This window comes from Lepisma saccharinum, chromosome 1 (genome assembly GCF_977018435.1).
Source record: "Lepisma saccharinum chromosome 1, izLepSacc3.1, whole genome shotgun sequence".
Lineage (NCBI taxonomy): Eukaryota > Metazoa > Arthropoda > Insecta > Zygentoma > Lepismatidae > Lepisma > Lepisma saccharinum.
The window spans coordinates 85,773,794-85,795,324 of record NC_139229.1 but is presented as its reverse complement, the minus strand read 5'-3'; the positions used below and the strand labels follow the sequence as shown (position 1 = coordinate 85,795,324).

General features: G+C 39.1%; 1 protein-coding gene across 1 annotated transcript in view; it reads left to right on the top strand.

The window, feature by feature from the left end:
- LOC145997309 (spondin-2-like) overlaps positions 1-21,531 on the top strand; it is a 68,351-nt gene that overhangs the window by 22,137 nt on the left and 24,683 nt on the right. The window contains exons 2-3 of the mRNA XM_083134213.1: positions 9,434-9,645; positions 15,139-15,243. Of these exons, the coding sequence (XP_082990339.1) occupies positions 9,434-9,645; positions 15,139-15,243 (317 nt within the window). The remainder of the gene's footprint in view (positions 1-9,433; positions 9,646-15,138; positions 15,244-21,531) is intronic.

Here is a 21,531-nt window from a genome sequence, read left to right as displayed (position 1 = left end):
CGGCCTAATGGGGGATAAGTTGACCGGTTTAACGAAAGTCCTGATTAATTGAAATAACCTAAAAGAACAGTATAAAGTGCATTAAAACTCCGTTTATAGCAACAAAACACGTTTATAATGGTGTATTTAAAGGGCATAGGCCTAAATACACTATACAGTACAGTACAAAGCCTGCGGGAAACAGAATTTAATCAGTGGTTGACTGCCTTTTCCTTGGGAAGTTCTCTTGTTGACTTCTACCCACATTTAAAACCTTGCATTTGCTTTTTTTTTTTGGCCTTTTGCCTGGCCGGAATAAGCGAAGTCCGGCTTATCGGGTTCGGATTAACGAGGTTTTACTGTATAACCTACATGGCACCTCCACTCACCTTTGCTGAATCTATTCATTTTTCTGTGTGGATCATCAAGTAGGAATTTTTCAAAAACTGCCCGCCTGTTATTTGTAAATTTAGTCTCCCTATCAGCGCCGTCCGTTGGATGATGGGAATCATTAATTAATAATAATAATAATAACATTAATTAATTAATTAATAATATATTATTTATTAATTATTATAATACTAATAATATACAATTTTACCATCTTGGATTATTTTTTATTTCTAATTTTGTGTTTTTAATTTTTATTTTTCATACTGAGGATTTCAGTATGAAATGGTCAGTACGTGTTGTGTGTGTGTGTGTGTGTGTGTGTGTGTGTGTGTGTGTGTGTGAAATTTCCTCGTTAAATAAATGTACCATAAAATACTTCTCTGGTATTCCCCTTTTCTCGTAACGATGTCAGATTAATAACAGTAGCAATAATAATTTGTTCAAAGGCCTTCGTTGAAGAAATTAAATGCTGACCCAGAAAAATGTAATTTTGTTTATTTTACGTCGCTTTTCTTCCACTTCTGGCTAATCGCGACGATGGGGATGAATGGTGAAACGATGAAATGGATGAAGGAGCAGCACAAACATACATGGACGACTCCACAGAGCATTATCCTGACTGTGGGTCCAAACGGCAGTGTTTGAGTTTTGTTTTTGAGTCTACTCTTGCGCACAGATAGGCTAATCGGAACTGGATCTACAGTTTAAAGTTGAGTCTGAACCACTACGTGTATCGAACACAGAACTCCTTGAATACAAGGGGACGACGTTACCAAACCGCCAGAGCCTCGTTAGTCTGCAACAATGCAGCCCAAGCTATACTATGTAGAATAGAGGTTGGTACTCTTACACGCCTCTAGAAAAATGTGTTGATCAGCATTGTCAGACATTGCATTCGTGGACTGCTTTCTGTTTGAACTCCAATTACTTTTTTTCCCCCCCAGCTAGTCTTGTTGCCAACCGTCGACAGCCTAATGATATCGACACCGGAATAAATCCGCCGCCTCCTTGGTTCAGTAAAGACGCCTCCCGTCTCTGTATCCCCCCCTTTTTATCTCTGTAGGAAGGTCCGCGCGCTCTCTCTCTCTACCTTCCTGCAGGGCTCGTCCCACTGAAGGCGTTGCCCTGCTTACTCAAGGATCACTCGTTCTCATCTCTTCCCTGTTTTCATCACGCTCCACCACTTTCAGACAAAGAGAAGGATTGGAACTGACAAGTGACAAGCCGAGATATGTTTAGTAAAACCAGTCTATATACTCAACACCGTCATCTATTACGTACTCTAGAAACAAACACCTAGATTACCGTGAGAGATATCTGGCGTGACATGCAAAGTGGTGGAAAACTAGTACTGATCATAACAATTAAAATAAAATCTTCCATGTGTGGTGTAAGGGGTGATCCTTCCAAGTAGTACACCCAATTGTCAACCTCACTTACACGTAGTACACCCTGGACTGCATCTGGCAGACTAACGAGGCTCTGGTGTCTGGACCTACAGCCTGCATAATCCTTGTAATGCAGTCTGTGTGTTGTCTTGTGTGTTGTCCTTATGTTTGCTGAGTGCCCCTTTACAGCCTCAGCTTTTAATCCAAGTCAGAGTATTTTTAGTCCTCCGATATTATATGTATGTTATTTACTTATATGTTAGTTAATGTAAGGGGGCTGGACCCCGTATAATGTGACGGGTGCAAAACAGCCAAAGTGATGACGCACCCAAAGTTGCACATTCAATCAATCAATCAATAGAATTTTCCATGTGTCAACCGTTGCAAGTAAGGAAGAATCAAATGAACCCGTAACCAACACTCCGAAAAAAAAAACACTTTAGACACACCCGGTTTCTAGGAACCAGCTTTTTATTTTATTTTTTATGTACAGATAATAGTCCCGGGCCATATGTCAATATTTCTATAGTCCGTGGGTTTTTGAATGAAGGGAATATATGACTACCGGTAACATGTTGCTAGTGTGGTACACAATAATGTACTACCAGGTGTTTTGCCCGCAATTGTGGCAGAAGGCCTCTGTGACGTCATAAATCCTAGATGGCTACCGCTTCATGCACTAACTAAGAAACTCCATCATAACTCCTTTAATAGTGGTTTTGAAAAAAAAAATGTTTTGTTCAGAATTGAAAAAGGAACAACATTCATTCTTAGTTTTTTTCATATCTTGCACTGTTATGGAGATATATCTAGTGAAACTATTTCGTGCCCTTTTCTGCAAGGATTAACAAACAAAAACTACCATATCTCCTTAACTCCTTTAGGAGTAATTTTGTCCATTTGTAAGTTTGTTGGGTTTTTGCAGAGGCAGCCATCTTGGATATATGATGTCACACAGACAATACGCCACAATAGTAGGCATCAACAAAATATTACAGGCAGTAATTTCCCCCTTTATATGCCAGAATGTCAAGTAAAGTGTAAAATATGCATAGAATCCTTGCAGAAAGGGCACGAAATTATTTCACTATATATATGTATATATCTATAACAGTGCGAGATATGAAAGAAACTAAGAATCAGTTTTGTTCCCTTTTCAATTCTGAACAAAACATGTATCTATATATTATTTTTCCAAAACCACTATTAAAGGAGTTATGATGGATTTTCTTAGTTAGTGCATGAAACGGTAGCCATCTTGGATTTATGACATCACACAGGCCTTCTGCCACAATTGCGGGCAAAACACCTGGTAGTACATTATTGTGTACCACACTAGCAACGTGTTACCGGTAGTCATATATTCCCTTCATTCAAAAACCCACGGGATTACAAATGTCCCTGGACTATAATGTTGAAACATACAAAACACGGTGAGAGAATTAGAAGTGCACAGAATAAGAACAATGAATTGGAAGCGGAAATGGGAAAAGTCCTAGGGATTTGGAGACAGTACTATGCAGAAAAGAATGAGGAGAATCCAACCAAGTTAATGAAGTATATGCAGGCGAAGATGAGATGGAAGGAAATATAATAGAAGCAGAAGTAAAAGATGTGATTAAGAGAATGAGAAATGGAAAAGCAGCAGGATGCCATGAAATATTCCCAGAGTATATAAAGTATGGAGGGAACGTGCTGAGGATGAAATTAAACACATAGTTTATCAAAATGTGGACAAAGGAAAGATACCAAAGGATTGGGAGAAGAACATCATAATACACATTTATAAGAAGGGAAATACTACAGACTGTGGAAACTATAAGCCTCTCTTCGGTAGTCATGGAAATTTACTTAAGTATATTGGAAAGAAGATTGCAAATCTGCCTAGAAGCAGACTTTGAAGAGGAGCAAGTGGCATTTCGCCCAGGAAGACAGACACAAGACCACATATACACAATTCGGACCATATGGGACAGATATTTGAGCAGAGATAAAGAAGCAAACTTGGCATTCCTCGATTTGAAAGCTGCTTTCGATATGATACCAAGGAAAGTAATATGCGAACTACTAAAAAGGAGGAAGGTTCCACCAAGACTATTCAGATCAGTAAAGTCGATGTATGAACAACGAAAAATCACAAACCGTTACGATGGACAAGGGGACAGTTTGAGCCCATTACTTTTTATAACAGGAATGGATGAAGTGATATAAATAGGCAAACGAAGAACAAAAAAGACCAAGGAAGGAATGTGGAGAATGAGGCCAGTGTATTGTCAAACTTTTGTGTACGCAGATGATATAGTGCTCATTGCAAATACAGAGGGCAAAGAAAGGTACTAGAATGGACAGAAACATTAAAGGAAATATAAATGTTGGTTAATGAAAGTAAGAGCACAGTAATGAAGATGAGCAGAACAGAAGATCAAGTAGGAAACCTAAACATGAACTGTAATGGTAATCAGCTCGAGCAGGTCCCAAGCTATGAATACATTGGAACAATACTTCATAAAAATGGGAAAATAGAGCCAGAAGTCTCAAAAGCAAATAATTCATACTACCAATTGAACCAGACAGTATTTGGAAATCGAGAAATAGGTACGAGGGCCAAACTACAAATGCTATATAAATCAGTGATAGAACCAATACTTCTGCACGGAAGTGAGAGCTGACCAATGAAAGAAAAGGAACTTAGTAAGATAACAACTGTAGAAATGAAATGCTACCGAAAGATAGTAGGAAAAGCGAGAAGACACAGAGTACGAAATGAAAGGATAATGAAAGAGCTGGAGCAAACATCAATTGAGAACCACCTCATCAAAAGACAAATGAAATGGTTTGGTCATGTAACCAGAATGGAGGAGGAAAGGGAACCCAAGCAGTTCTTGGAGGCAAGACCAGAGGGAAGAAGGTCCAGGGGCAGACCAAGCAAGACATATGAGGATATGGTGGAAGAAATAGGAAGAAGAAGAGGGAAGACATTCCAAGAGAAAAAGAAAATGGCCAAGAACAGAGAAGAATGGAAACAGTGGGTTGAAGTATCCCGACGCAGTAAAGGCATAAGGGGTAGAGAAAGATGATCGCCCATCCCGGGATTCGAACCCAGATCTTCCGCGTGGGAGTCATACTTTTGCGTATTTGCATTGCAGAAACTGAACGCCACTTTTGCTCCGGAAGGTTGAATCAACACTTTACAGCACAATCTCCTCGCATAAAAATAGTTGGCAGGACGACAACTCTATTTTCGAGGTTCATTGTGTGGATTATACAGCAGTACGTGGGATTCGGCCTAAGTCGAAAATTTATATTGCCGAATTCCGTGGCAGCCTTGTGCCTCGTAACCTTGCGCAAGGGAGAATGACGCAAAGCAACACTTGCCGATCGCCTTTTTCGCACAGCGCCATCTATAAAAGGGTGTTCCTAGATGATTTACCTTTCATCCAGCTCATTCTTTCGGGACCCTGGTGTGATTCATTGGAGTCGTAAACGAGAAAGCAGTAGCCAATGAAACGGATGAGTTGTTTAAGAGTTGACTCGTTTATGATCATGGCAACAATGTTTTAGCCCTTGTAATACGTTCGATTAATGTTTGAAAATAATGTACGTAATATCGTGCAAGGAAATGCATATTCGTTCACGAGCATTGCTTGAACTGGAAAGGCACACTGAGGTTGATGCTATCGTCGACCTCTGTGGCGGAATGGTTAGCGAAGCATCTAACCACAGATTCGAATTCTGCTTGTTTCTTTGTCCCATAAATTCTTGACCTTTTGTTTCTGCAGATTGATTAGAATTGGGTGTAAGGGGTGCTCCTTCCACGAAGTACACCCAATTGTCAACCTCACTTCCACGTAGTACACCCTGGACAGAATTTTATTAGTTGGTAACTCTGCGTAAAATACCCACCTAACTACAGAAAGTTAGCCGGGTCCGCAAGACTTAGTAGAATAGAATATAATTTATTTTCAAGTATGAGCCTTTACAGCTGTGCATACCATACAAGGATGACAAATTTTAGTGCAATTTTCCTACAACCTTCCTCCTCTCAGTCTACTTCCACATTCACACTGCTTGAAAGTTCACAAAACACCGTCTTTCATTTCCATTCTTTCACTACACTTGCACTGTTATCTGAGTGATTCCTAAATTTTCTCAGATTTATTTATTTATTTAGTGACAATATATGTTGCATTGCAGTACACTAACCCAAGTTAGAAATACGGGTATGGAATATACAAACCGAATGGGAAGTTCGTTATGGTATCTACCGTTCCTTTCGAGAAAGGAAAAACAATAGGGTTAGTATTAACTACAGCGCCTAGAATAACGTACTGCTCTCTCTCGCTGGTTCCACTCGAAAATGATCCGCTAGAGGCGCTGGTGTTGACACCGGGGCTTGGTGTTCGACTGCTTATAATGGAAGTAAATGGGGTTTTTGCTGCAACGTCTGATTCTTTTCCTTGTAACATTTCTTTGAATCAGAAAATTGTTATGATATTTGGTATAGTAGTCGCGAAAATATTAAAGAATATTATGAACCGTAGATCATGACCTGTCCTTGAGTTTTTTATTAACAATACGGAAGAAAACATAGGAATGGATTGTAACACGTAACATGACAATTGCTGCGAGAATTAGTATTGTGTATGCATTATCCTGAAAGGTTCATTAATATTGTCATTGTCACAAATATTATTTTTATGGAAATTCACACAGACAATACTCGTTTATTTTAATTAATTAATTAATTTATTTTATTATTAATTAATTTAATTAATTTGCGGTTTATTTTCATCAAGTACAAGGTAGACATTTTACAGCCAAGTCACGAGTAAAAATGCACAGTCCTTAACACCAAAGTTCTACTTACCAATCGACACGAATGTAAAGCAATTTGTTGATAGAGATGACAAGGTACAGCCTAATCGGCTATTTGAACTCCATGGAATATGAAATTAAATTCTTTCCAATATCTGCATTTCGGGAAAATGACTTCATAATATGTACGCCACGAAACATTTTTTCTCGTTCATGACACTATTTCAATTTTATTAGTATACAAAAATAAACTTGTGTACACAATCCAACGTTTGACGTCCAGCCTCACATGCGATATGTTGATGCTCGTGTTGCGTTGCACATAAAACGTATTTATGTTACTTTTCTGTGTAAATTAATGCCATTTCGTGACTGCAAATCACTCCACAAATATAACTGTTTCCATCAATTCACTTACCGCCTTTCTAGAGAAACAAATCTACACAATATATTCCAAAAACTAACTAAGCCGCATTACTTTCATAACAAAATTAGCCGCTGTGTCGATCGCACTGCCATCTACTTGTCATCGTCTCGGGGAACCAGTTTCTTGGGTCGTTTTCCACACTACGTTATTCAAGGCGCTGTAGTATTAACCTACCTTACTGTATTGGTAGGGGCATGCATATTTCGTTTTTGACGAAAAAACGAAATTTGAAAAAACACATTGTAGTGTTAATTTTTCATGTTTTTGAAAGGTGTGAGGTGCATTTTGTGACCATATTTTGTCACGAAATAATGCGAAATGAACTGCAAAAAGCGAAATTAACTCTTAAACACGAAATTCAGGGTTTATTCACCGACGCGACACCTTCTGAGGTCTGAATTATCCTGAGAGTTATGCAATTCCCGTAAAATTGATTAATTCTGCTGTTAATATTGGAGAAGCAAAAATGGACTCCTTTACACAGAAATAAACTTAATACTCTGATAACTACATAAATGTGTTATTAGAAGTGAAATGTTAATTCTGTGGAATAAGTGTAGTTTTTAAATCAAATTTAGGATTATTTTCACAATTTTAAAACCAATATGTCTTTTTATATACCACTTTTCATCCATTTTTTCACCGCTATAACACCGATATTTTATTTTATTTACCGCTTTTGAACCCGAAATTGACTCAGGTTTTGTACCGAAATTTTGCTTTTTTATTTACCAAAAATGTGTGCCTCTATGTATTGGCTATAACGGACTAATCGCTTTACTGAACGTATTCTACCTCGAACTTTCCTTATAAAAATATTTAGATAGTTCATTTAAAAGAGTTGAATTTAAATTGTAAATAATTATTATTGTTACCAAATCAAATTAACTACACATCGTATCGGTCTTTTAGAGAGTATTTACAATCCATGAGATCAGGTAGAATAATGATCATATTTTTAGCTTATTGTGAAATTTTTAAGCAATAGCATTGGAGATATTGTGCTGTCATCTATGCTCGAAGAGAGAAAGCTTGGTATTACATTACCAATCAAGAGTAGGTTAATGGAGGGAGAGGGGTCTCTAAAATTGACAAGTGTTAACTAGAGTTAATAGTGGGGCGTTCTTATGGGAAGTGTGTAAAGTGTATGCATGTTATTGGTGCCCTAAAGGCGGCAGGTTGCGATGGTTAGAGGCCGACCGGTGTCCCTCTGGACCAGGCCGGCCGAACGAAACAACGAAGAAATATGAACGAAAAGAATAAACCAGAAACGAATTAAGCGCCAAAACTTTCTTTTGAACTGTTATTCCCGCAATTGAAACCATTTGACTTTCACAAGCCGATGTGTCAACAGATTACAAATTGACGTCATTAGATGTCTGAGAGAGGACAATGAAGGCAAAATGCTGCTCACCTTCTGAAACGAATGAAATTCATTGGTGGGGGGAAGAAAACAATAACGAGAGAGGAACAAGTTTATGACGCCCGAAAAGTGTTGATTTACGAGACTGGCCATGGCTGATCTAGTTTTCTTTTCTTCTCGCGAAGTGACAAACCTTGTCAAACAATGCCTTTGACGCCCACCAACATTTCACACCCTATGCTTGTTAACTTGCAGAAACCACCTTTGCATAGCTTATAGGTTATCACTGAGACCTCGCTGAGACCTGGACACTCAAGAACGGCAATATGTTATTACTAGATTGCTAACAGTACCTTCAGCTCTGGCCCAAGTACTGGCGTATGTAGGAGAGAACTGATGGGGATACAGCTCCTCCCGAAATTTTGAGAAAAAGAAATCAGTAAAGAACTTGGGGAAAGAAAGTAGATATGTGATATCTACTTTTATTGTGGGACCAGAGGCAAAAGGACCTGCGCAGAACCGCGTGTGCTGTTCATTGTAATCGCGCATGGAAGGGAGGGGCAAAGTGAAGCTGGCTTTCTTATGGCTGGAGTTGAACAAATGAAGGGGAAGATGCGAGAAGGCTTACCGTCAAAGGTTATTTTCCCTGCATATTAGAAATTTGGAAGGTTAACTCAAGAACTAGCATAATAAGTGAATGAACGGGAATAAACAGGTCAGTTGGCCTGCCAACCTAAGTCTTTTTGATTTAGTTATTGTAGTAATATCTGAACAGGAATACAAATTGTGCAATCCCAAATTATGTAACCTTCTCCACTCACCTGTGTTCTCATCCCTTCTAGGTCTAAATATTTTTCTAAGGTTTATATTTTTCTTTTAACGTATGTCCCTCTTTTAATGTAAGGTATCAGGTTTCACATCCATATAATACTACAGGCAAAATTACTGTTTTGTATATTTTAAATTGTATTTACTTTCGAACCTTTGAACACTCTCGTCAGGAACAAGCACGCTACAGTTGTGGACAGTTGTGGAGATACCGTATATGTTTTTTTTTTCTTCTTGCAGGCCGCTCTCATAACCCTTCATTCGTGCTGTACCATGTGGGTGACAAGGCGTCCGCCGGGTTAAAGGAATTTGCAGAAAATGGCAAGACGGACATCTTGGATGAGCAGAATCAAGGAGAGGGAGGGGTGTACGACGAATTCAACGCCCCTCCCATCTCCCGGGGAGAGGGGCGGTCGGAAGCCATATTCTTTATGGATGGAAATCACACTAGGGTGAGTATTGACGGCCAATACGGGGGAGAGAACATAGTTTGGAGCTATTTTTCTTGCATAATAGGAATCTGGAATATTTTCATGTTTTGCAAACTTGTTTAAAAGGTTTCTCATCTTCATTAATATAAGAATAATGGAAGCCCTACTGCAAGATGGAAGTGAATGTTTTGCAAATTTTCTGTATAGGGAAATTAACTGTCATGTTAGGAACTAAGGCCTTTTTTTGTATTTTTATTTGTTTTACGTCACTTTCCTGCAACTTGTGGCTAATTAAAACAATGAAAATTATTGAAATGGCGCTTGCAGTAGATTCTCCATAAACCGATGTTCCGTGTAATCCGAGGCAAAGAAGTCAAAACACACTAGTTGTTTCGGGACTGTTCGAAACATTTGTAAATCACTGACATCATACTCTAAGTAAATACTATTTTAGTAATAATTAAACAATATTTGGATATTTGTGTGTTATTAATTTATTTGTAGAAAAAGTGTTCTGTAGTTTATGTAAGTTTGCATGATAGAAATGGAAATTTATTCTAACATTGTGGATAGAAGGAAACCGGTACATAAACAAATGCAAATTATCATAGAAATAAGCACAAAATATTATTGGTTTAACCTCTAAGTTTCGTAAATTATTGTAACTACACCAGAAAAGGGTGGAAATAATTAATTTCCAAAAGAAAGGAGAATATGTTTAGACAGATTAGCTAAGGCAAAAGTAAATGCGAAGATAAACAAGTAAACGCAATGGAATAAAACGTAAAACATAAAGAAATGGAATCAATCACAGGAACAACGTTTATCCAACAAAAACCAAATCCACAGAAACAGAACAAGCAGTCACGTTGCTTTCTCCTAAAATTGTTATTTAAGCAGTAAGTTCCTTGGCACAGAAAACTCGTCCGTCTGTTTTTTTTCTTCCTGGTATCTTCTGTCTGATTTTCTCTCACATGCCATGAAATATATTTCAAATAATTCACAATTAGATGTAATAAACCTAGCCAAAGCCTTTGATACTGTTAGTCACTGGCTTCTGATTCACAAATTATGCAATAGATTCAACATTCATGGCAAATTTCTAACCCTTCTCACAGATTAGCTTAGCGATCACCAACAACGTGTCGTTCTTCCAGGAACTGTATCTAACTTTCTTCCTGTCCTCTCTGGAGTTCCACAAGGTAGTGTTCTAGGACCTCTCTTATTCATATTATTCGCCGACGACCTTGCCGACCATCACACAGCTCCCTCTAGTAATTACCTTCTTTTCGCAGATGACTATAAAATTTTCGAGAAATCTCCAGTTTCGATGATACTCATTTACTACAGAACGACATTAGAACATTTACTTCCTGGTGTCTGACATAGGACCTTACGTTACAACCTGAAAAATGTACTACTCTCACCATCTCTCTCAAGAAGAACCTGTTAAAAGTCATCTTACTCCTTCTCTGGCAATAACATCAAAGTAGTATCTTCTCACAAAGACCTTTGACCAAAAGCTAACATTTGAGGAACAGGCACCACAAAAAAAGGACATGCGTCTCTTAGGTTTACTGTATCGTTTCACCGAAATTAGTAACATCTCAGCCCTCACCTTATACTTCAAATAATTCATTTCCTCAATAATAGAATACTGCTCTTCCGTCTGGTCCATGGCGTGTCCCACTCAGCTCTCTAGAATCAATTCAGTCTTTTACTTCTTCCTAGCTACAGTTCGATACGGGATTCCCTCGTTGCGCAATTTTTCATCTCCTTATCTCTTGTCTTTTCTACACTTACAGGCTGCATCTGCGTCGTTTGCAGAATGATTTAAATTATTTATGCATTTTTGTGTTATTTTGTTATTTTTTAAATTATTATTAATTTTGTGGTTTTTCATTGTTGACAATTTCAGTGTAAAATGGCCACCTATGCGGTATCTGAAATTTTCTCAATAAATAAATAAATAAATAAAAGATGTCTCTACTATACTCTAGAAGCCAAAAACAATTTTTCTCTGCAAAGCTGTTGCTTTCCACGTTTTTCATGCGATAGACTCAATTCAATTGTTGATTAATTTATCAGTAAATTTGTGCTAAATATGCTCTGATCAAAGATCTATAGCGACTATTTCATGAGAGTTATTGCATACAATGTTACCAAATATGATACTAGACAAAATTCCTTAATTTCAGCAAATCGGAACCAAGCTTGGCGAACTAATAAAAGCACTAATAGATAATTTAAATGATGATGTGTTAAAATGAATTGTAGTAACTAGGCGTTGTGGTGCACATTTCCATTGATCTGCTAAGGATTATTAATTTATTATAGGTATAGTAGACAAGAATATGTAAATATCTTATCTCGCAATATTGTTCTGCGTCTTGCATATTATATCACTGTATTTTTGTACTTTTTATGTGACTTAGCGCGGTATTAGGTTGTATACTGTGCTCAGTACTTAAAAATAAACTACTATATCTACTACTACTACTACTACTACTACTACTACTACTACTGTTATTATTATTATTATTATTAGTAGTAGTAGTAGTATCTGGATCCAGGTGCTTGAGACTACCTACCCTACTATGGAAATAAAATAGTACAGGGTGTACACGATAAACCTCCGAGATTTTGAAGTGATGGGAAATTAAAAAGAACACACTTGCACATTTTTTGGTAATTTTATTGCAAAGAACAACTCAAAAAGTTTCTTACAAAAAATTACCACACTTCCATGGGAGTCACGCCAAGTCGTCAGGGATGGTATCAATGGTAGCAACAATTCGGTCATGCAAAGCATTCACGTTTGGTACCTTCGTTGAGTCAACTTCGTCCTTAACATACCCCCAGAGGAGTGATATCTGGGCTACGTGGTGGCCAGGTGATAGCCACGAACTTGCTCAACTGTCTCGTTGGAGACGCGTGGCGTTCCTCCGCCTGGCTTCTTCAACACACTCCCCGTTTCCAGAAAACTTCTGTACCATGCCCTGATGATCTTGTCCGTTGGCGACGTTTTGTTACGTTACGCTGCACAGTAACTGTAACAGTTAATTTTTGACTCCGCAAACCATACCACAGCGTGTGCTTTCTCTTGAGAAGACGCCATTTTCACAAAAGCGACAACAGCGCTGCCAAGCATGACGCGCGCGAACTAGAAACAAACACTTGAGCGTATATGGCACCAAATACAAAAGACTGGATTGTCGTAACTTTATTTTCTGATTTTTAACATTGCGTCGAAACCCCGGAGGTTCATCGTGTACACCCTGTAGATAAGATTTCACTAAGACTAGTGAAAGTAAATGTTCTTCGTACATTCAAAGATTTCATCTTTTCTTGAAGTGTCCTACTTCTCTCACATGCGTTTCCTGGTACAACTTCGATAGCAGTTCAACTTATTTATGGGTTTACACATTCCCTCGAGTGTAATGAATGTCTGATCTGTAATAAGTGCATAAACACTTCGGATTGTTGAGCCACGCCTCCTTGCCTCAACAGTTACAATCGTGGATTTATTGCATTGTTATGCAAATGAGGCTCTTTCCCGGACGATGGCTGCCTGGAAGTAGGCGCGGAGGCTGTTCTTTGCTTAGACCCTTTGTACGACTGCACGACAGCATGTTATGAGGAGACTGCATGCTCAAAAGCAGTCGTTGTTAAATGCGAGATAGGTTGTCAATGTAGGTGGTCCATGGTAATTTGAGAGTGGGTATGTCAGACTTGCTAACGCACAAGTCTATGAATATTTTCCACACACGCCCGAATTTTACGAGGAGGGTATTACTAGAATGGGGATTATAGCCGTCTGTTACTTGTCATTGCATCTTTTCAAACATCCAACGTGTCTTTCAGCAGGGGCGGCTCAGGATATAATTTTCATCCTGCAAGGTGGATTTTTGGCACCCCCAACCCTACTTTCCTCCTTGCCATCCCTAACTGTTCACCCTAGTCCCCTACTTTCTACCCCCAATAAAAGCCTTGACCATGTTACATATTTATGGTCTTAAATAAGAAAATAATAGCCTCATCATCTTACATCTATCAATTTAGATGTGTAGAGCACGAATGTACACTATATTTTAAATTACCTCAGTAACTACACACACGTAGGCTACACATATCTCGCATTCTTACAAATACAGTGTAGTATAAGGACCAAAAAATAAACTCAACTCTGCGACCCAACAAGATTTTGAGGGCCTTGTGGCTATTTCTACTTACCTCATCATGAGGTGCATACATACCGAAAAATGATAGAAATCCATGACGTCAAGGTTGGTACACCTTGCTTAATTTGATAAATTTGTTAAATCATTTATAAAGAAAGAAAGAAAATTGTATAAGGTGCCAAGTTGAAAACTAAAAGATGTGTTATAACCAAAAGAGTAGAGTTGATTGCTCCGATAAACTAAATGTTATGACGTAATCGAATGAACGCCAATTAAAATTTAAAAGATGCTGATGTACAAACCTTTATGTAAGAAACTAATGGCGGAAGTTTTTAATTTTATACTTATCGATGTACAAGTATTTGTTAACTGAAAAAGATGTATCAGAACCTTTTGGATAATTTATGAAATCCAACTTATGTATAAACTGTACATTTTAATGCAATTTAAGAAATATTTTGTCTTCATAACTTGGTAGTCAGGGGTTCGAGAGTACAGAAATCGGGTATAAATACGCCAAAATTTCATTGCAAGAGGAGTTGTTTCTTGGTATTCGCGCTTGCGTGGGTCTGTTTACAGGCCTAGTGTTGAGTCGCACACACCCCGCAGGTTTTCTATATTGAGTAAAGTTCTTAGGAACGATCTTAGCCGGATCTTTAAGAAGTTATCACATACAAAACCCCGCAATTACTCGGTTTCTCAGTCTCGCGCTCCTATCTATCCCGATGTACAAAAATTGACTTACCTTAATAAAATGAGATAATACTTATATCCGGTGGTTCGAGTCTTTCTCTTGCCCACCTGAGATGGTTAAAGTGCGGACCTTTGGAGTTCCCACGATGCTGACTACAGGAGCTGAGGGAAATTAACTTAGTTCCTGCGACTGCGTGTGTCTGTTTACAGATACAGTGTCGAGCCACTCACACCCCGCAGTTGTTGGAACGTAACAAGGTCCACGTCACTACTTGGTTGATTTGTTATGGAATAACCCTATACCATGGTTCGCAGCGAAAAAAAAGAGGCTAGTGTGAACCCCCACATATCCTTGACGCACCAAAGTGTGGGATGGGAGCCAGAGCTTCCCACCCCTATTCAATTTTATTTTCCGGGAGAAAAATAGAACAGTATAATTATTTCGCTCCATCTTTCCTATTCATAATTGCATTCAAATGTTCTGCACTTTAACCACCTCTCCCCATCAAAACGTTCCTCAGTGTGCCTGCCAATGAAGTATTTGACACAAATATTCTTGAAGATTATTTTTCTGGAGTACAAGTTGTATTAATAGCTCAAGCTTCAATAAAAATGGTTAAATAATCAATATTATTTTCAGGTGTCTTTGGCAGCCCGGATAGTGCCTTCTCCTGATTGGTTCATCGGAGTGGACAGTCTCAATTTATGCCACAAAGGCCGATGGATTGAAAGCATGTCCGTTGAGGTGAGTACACACTGATCATGCATTGGATTAACTGGGGAGGAAATAGAATATGATTGATTGATTGATTGACTTTATTTTACTTGGCTTTTCTGCCACTTTTGGCTAATTGCGAAGATGAGAATGATGCTGATATGATGAAATTGACGAAGGGACACTCACAAACACCCATGCCCAGGCCGGGATTCGAACCCGGGACTCCTAGCGTTGTAGTGTGCTGTGCTAACCACTCCGCCACGGAGGTCGGCAAAATATAATATCGTAACTCAATCTATGTTTATTTTAATTATGCTAATGTGTTAAAACTAACTATAGAAGTGTCGTCGGTCAGCATCAGATAACTATGGAAAAACTGTAACTACAAAGATAAAGGTTAAAATACAACTCTAAGCATATATCTAATTGTAATCGAGCCTGCTGTTTTAAGTACAGTGGTGGAAAAAAGTTCTTCCCCATAAGACTTCAATGGCAGTAAATAATGCCGGAAAGGTAGGCAACACACATTGCACCTTTAGGTGATCGGGTGATTCTGTCTGTCTCAAGGAGCAACTCGTCTTTCATGCAATAGCCAACAGACACAGGAAATGTAGGAAAGTCACGTGTCTTTCATTTACTATACGTCCCGATTTTGTCGGAACAGAACTTTCTAATTTCTACGTGGACTTTCTTCCAAGTTCCGTAGGGATGTGAATAGGCTCCAGTTTTTCTTGACACAATTCATCCATGTTATATTTCGTTATAAAAACCACGACCGATATCCTGTGTGTGTGGGGGGGAGGTCTATAATTCAAACATGTGAGGTGATACTTTTCTCACTACTCCATTCTCCGATTCTTCGTATCAGAAATAAATCTTAATTCCACACACTGAAAATGTAGCACTTCCTACATCTTAGCATGCAAATATCTAGCAGCAAAGTAATGTGTAGGCACATAGTGGTTCGGATACCACTTTAAACTGTAGGTGCATTCCCGATTAGTCTTACTGTGCATAAAGTGGACTTAAGGCACCAAATCAACCAACCAACACAATCCCGTTATTGTCCAGATTATCGAAACCAGAAGCTTCGTCGCGAATAACATAAGCAGGAAGACAATGTTAAATTACCGAACAGAAACAGAACCTAAAACCTAGAACGGCCAGATTGGATTAAATCGACGATACAGCACGCATTCTGAAATGAAGAAGAATACGAAAGTTGAAGGACCTCGATACACACACACACTTTTCCTCCCCTCAATGGTAAGATATCTTTCTTGCAGAGAAGCCTTTACGTAGGCCTTCAAGGCCACGACGAGAAAGTGTTCTACATGCAATGACGGGACCAAAACACACGTCTAGTTTGATACGAAAGCTGTGTTCCTCCTTATTTCGTACGTCATTGTTAACAGGAACACGGGCCTCGTCTGCTAACCCTAGTTTCGTAGAGCAGAGGCCTGTTTGCCACCCTTTGGTTCAGTGACCTTCGCTCGTAGTTAGCAAGAGTGAATGACTCACCAGATACATGTTGCCTGTGAGCTTATACGAGAATAGATATTTCGTTAGCGTCTGTAAGTATTGTTTCGTCTGCAGTTATATCAGTTAACGTTCGAATTGTTTCCTAATGGTTATGGAAGAAATTCCAAGACAAAAGAAGAGTCGTAGAAGGTTAGTTAACAAAAAAGAAAGAAGAAAACGAAAGTGTAAATGTTTTAATAAATTATTGTATAGATCGAGTGAATAATATTTTCTCACGGGGCTTCCTCGATGGCGTAATGATAACGTCGTCACCTTTTAATCAAGGGATCCCGGGTTCGATATACGGTGGATGCACGTAATAGTTCGTATGCCATTTTAAACTGAAGGTCCAGTCCAGATTAGCTTATCTGTGCAGAAAAACTAAAAAAGAAATTGTCACAGTGTAAGAAAATTTCATGTTCAACCACATACAAAAGGGAATAATTTATTCCATGTTGGAGTTCACATTTATAGCATCTAACCAACACAATTATGGATCGCAACGTATTTTCTCAGATCCATTTTAATTATACGTACACGATAAAATAACAGAAGTTGAGGAAAGAGAAAGCCAAGCGAAACACAGATGCCTTCTTCAGAATTTCAAATCTCGTTACGTAAGGTTCTGGGTTGAAGTCCCGGGCAGGCATGACTTTCTTGTTCTTGCCCTTTTATCTGCTTTATTTCATCATATATCGTCGTTATGGTTTACCTACAGGGAAAGAATAATGACAATTGCCAATACAAAGCCAATAACAAACAGAACAACAACTCAATTAGGGAGATGTCAAGAAAGAAACAAGACCTGACAGTGTCTCCGTCTCTCGGTTTCTCGAATTGAAAATTGCTCTCCCGTTCTCGGTCTCGGCTAGTTAAATATAGAAATCGAAAAAGTATGTGCAGATACATATATTACATATATCCCGGTTTTATAGGAGATTTCGTGACAGATGAAATAAGTACTCTTCGATCATGTTTATTTTTATTAGTTTTGTTATGTAACATCACTTTTCTTCCTAGTCGCGGACGAGTGACCATTACATGAAATTAATGACGAAATACTCAAACACCTGTGACAAGGACGGTACTGAAATCCGGGAACTTTGGTGAAGAGATCGAAGGTTGACCACTTAATGAGCTTGTCCACCGAGTCTGCTTAATGTTGTTTGTGTCAGGTAATTCGAAATAACTGTCAATATCCTACATTCATTATCATTTGTTCCATAATTTATCTTATTGATGTTATTAACCTGAAGTCGAAGAAATAGTTGAAAGGCAATAATGCAAGATTGAATGTCTCTGATGTTACTTCGTGCCGAATAATATGACGTGATATTATGATATGAATATATTAATAATATAATATGCCTAGTCATTCCATTGATTGATCCCAATTGCGCACACAAAATATGGTATAATGTCCACTCCTAACTGACCTCCGTAGCGGAGTGGTTAGCACAGCGCGCTACGACAGCGTGGGCCCCTGGTTCGAATCTCGGCCTGGCCATGGGTGTTCTTGGTGAGTGTCCGTTAATCAATATCATCATATCATCACTCATTACTCATCTTCATCGTCGCTATTTGCCTAAAGCGAAAGAATAGCGACACTAAATAACAAAAATCCAATCAAATGGAACATCTTCACCGATTTAATTCTATACCGTACCAAATTCCCAGTTTATTACTGCATCTTGCTTCATTTTACTGCATCTCAATTGTTTTCCGATTCGAAAAAAATGGAATGTTGAGCAGTTGATTGTGCATTGTTTCGTTGTTTGGATTGTTTAATTAACGTCGAATTAATTAGTTTTAGACCAATCGTGACAGAGGGAATCGAGAGCACAAAGGAAGGAGAAAAGACAAGTTAGAGACCAGGGCTCTCATTGAAAGGTAGCATTCCTTGAACACGACTGAAGTGACTGCAGAATATTATGGTCAAAATTTGTTTCGCTTTTTCCTTTTATTTCTGTTACAGTTATTTTACTTCGCTTATCTTCTACCACTCGTATTAATCGTGTCGCTGAGGAAGAATTATAAACTCGTGAAATGGACGATGGGACAAAAAATATATATGCCTCTCCCACGGTTCGAAACTGTGACCACAAAATATTGTCTTATTTTTAAAATTTACGACAAATATGGTTTCACTCGTCTCTTTCTCAAAGCGTTCCATTGCCTCTCCGATGGCGTAGTGAATAGAATAGAATAGAATTTTATTTCCAGTATGAGCCTTTACAGCTATACATACCATACAAGTGCAAAATTTTCGTGTACTTTCCCTACACCCTTCCTCCTTTTTAGTCTGCTTCCACCTTCACCACTGCTTGGGAGTTCTCAAACACTATGTCATTTGAAATATTTCCCTATACTTGCCCTGTTACCTGAGTGGTTCCTAAATTTTCTCAAATTTATTTATTAATTTATTTATTTAGTACCCCTCCCCCCTTTCACACATGTTCGCTATCCCCACTGAGCTTCTTTGATCTCATTACCCAGGCGTAGTGTAGGGAAGTTCCCAGATTCCTTATTTGCGCCTCCCCCCTTCTCGGTCTCTCCCTCCTATTAACGCTTGTCATTATATTCTCAATGTTATCTTCATTTATTTCCCTGATATATTTTTGTCTTGCCTCCCCTGTTTCTTTACACTGGAGGAGAATGTGAAATTTCGTCTCGTCTTCGCCGCATAACGGGCATTCTACGCTCCCGTCCTCCCGTTTAAGTCTAACTTGTGCCCATCCCCCCAGTCTGAACCAGGCCAATCCTGACCTTTCTTTTGCCCCACACAAATCTACGTAGTTCCTCCTTCCCCATTCTCGATCCGTATCCACTATTTTCGCCGATGTTAACGATATTTTTGCGTCGCATTCTGTCAAAATTTTCTGTTTGGTAATATCTTCCAGCCTGGCACGTATGGCCCCTAGCATCTGCGTATCAATTCTCCCCTCTATTCCCTCTTCCCACACCCATCCCAGCCCTATACTGTATAATTCCGTCTTTATTTTTGCTACCCATTGCCTCCCATTACCCCCCCCCCTTATCTGTGATTGTACACAGAGTTTCTTCAAATTTCCCCCCTCCATGGTGATCATTTTTGCCCAGTATTTAATCCTCCTCATTTTGGCATCCACTTCCTCTCTTAATTTTCCCATTTCCCTAAGTGCCCCACATGTTGCCGTACCCCTCCCTACTCCTAGCCCTTGTTTTAGGAATCTAGACTGTACGACGTTTACGGTTTCCCCTCCCTCCCAGGCCCATAGTTCGATGCCATAGAACAGTGTTGCCTTAACTGTGGCCTCGTAGACCCCCTCCAGAATTTTGATTGGAATATTTGGTACTTTGTATTTTATTTTTCTTGTTTTTTCTAACGCAAAAATTGCTTTACATTTATTCCTGTGTACGTGCCTTGCCCACCTACCCGTGCCTAAATAATCGTACTGTTTCACCCTATCGACACTTGCCTCCCCGTATTTCCATTGTTCATCCTTACCAAATACGTACCCGTTCTTAAATACCATTATTTTGGTCTTCTTCATATTTACTCGCATGGCCCATTTCCCGCAATATCCGTGTAACGTGTCTAGACCGTTCTGTAGACCTGCTATTGTGTTCGAAATCAGTACCAGGTCGTCTGCGTATAACAAAAGTGGTACCTTTACGTCGGATATCGTTGGTGGATCCGTGTCCCTCTCCGTTATATCCTCCACGATATCGTTGATGAAGAGGATAAACAGCAGAGGGGAGAGAACGCACCCCTGCTTCACCCCCAGTATTGATTCATTTGACCCTGTTACGCTATCATTCCCGCACTTCACGCAAAACTTAACTTTTTCATATGCCGCCTGGAGAGCTCTTATCATTCTGGCGGATACCCCAACGTCCCACAATTTTGCCCACAACATTTGCCTGTTTACCGTGTCAAAAGCCTTTTCGAAATCCACGTAGCAGCAATATAATTTCCCCCTTTCGATACCTAGTTTTTCTTGTATTAATGTCTGCAATAAAAGTACATTGTCTATTGTCTGAAAATTTTTCCGAAATCCAGCTTGCAGAGGAGAAAGAACATCAAAAATTTCGCACCATTTTTGTAATCGTCTATATAATATCTGGCAGTACACTTTGCTCAGTACGGACAGTAATGAGACCCCCCCTGTAATTGTTAGGGTTGCTTTTTTTTCCCTTTACCCTTGTAGATGGGGCAAATGATGGTATCCGACCATTTTTCCGGAAACAGCCCCTTCCTGTAGAGCCCATTCATAATTTCCCTGCCCATTTTCGCCATTAGTGAATTTTTATTTGTACCCTTTATAATCTCAGCGGTTAAGCCATCCCTGCTTGCCGCCTTCCCGTTTTTTAGCGAGTTGATTGCAAGAGAGTATTCATTGTCTGTTACCTCCTCATCTAGAATTGGTACGAAGGTGCCAAAGTAATTTCCATCGTTCCCAGGTGTATTTATTTCTCCCTCCCTTGTTCCCATTATTCCCTTAAAGTGTCGTTCCCACGTTTCGGGAGTAATCCCCGCCTCCGTGTACTCCTTCTCTCTTAAATTCCGGATTATTCTCCATAGCTGTGCTGCGTCTCGCTGTTGCACGGCCTCCTCTATCGCCTTAACCCTTCCCTCCTCCCATTTCCCCCTTTCCCTCTCCAGTATCGTAGCGTATAGTTTCCGCTGTGTCACATACGATACTCTATTTGCCTCGTTGCTGAGTATTTTGAATTTTTTCAGAGCCTGTGTCATTGCTTTTTTCTGAATTTTGCATGCATCATTATACCATCCTCCCTTTTGAGGGTAACTAC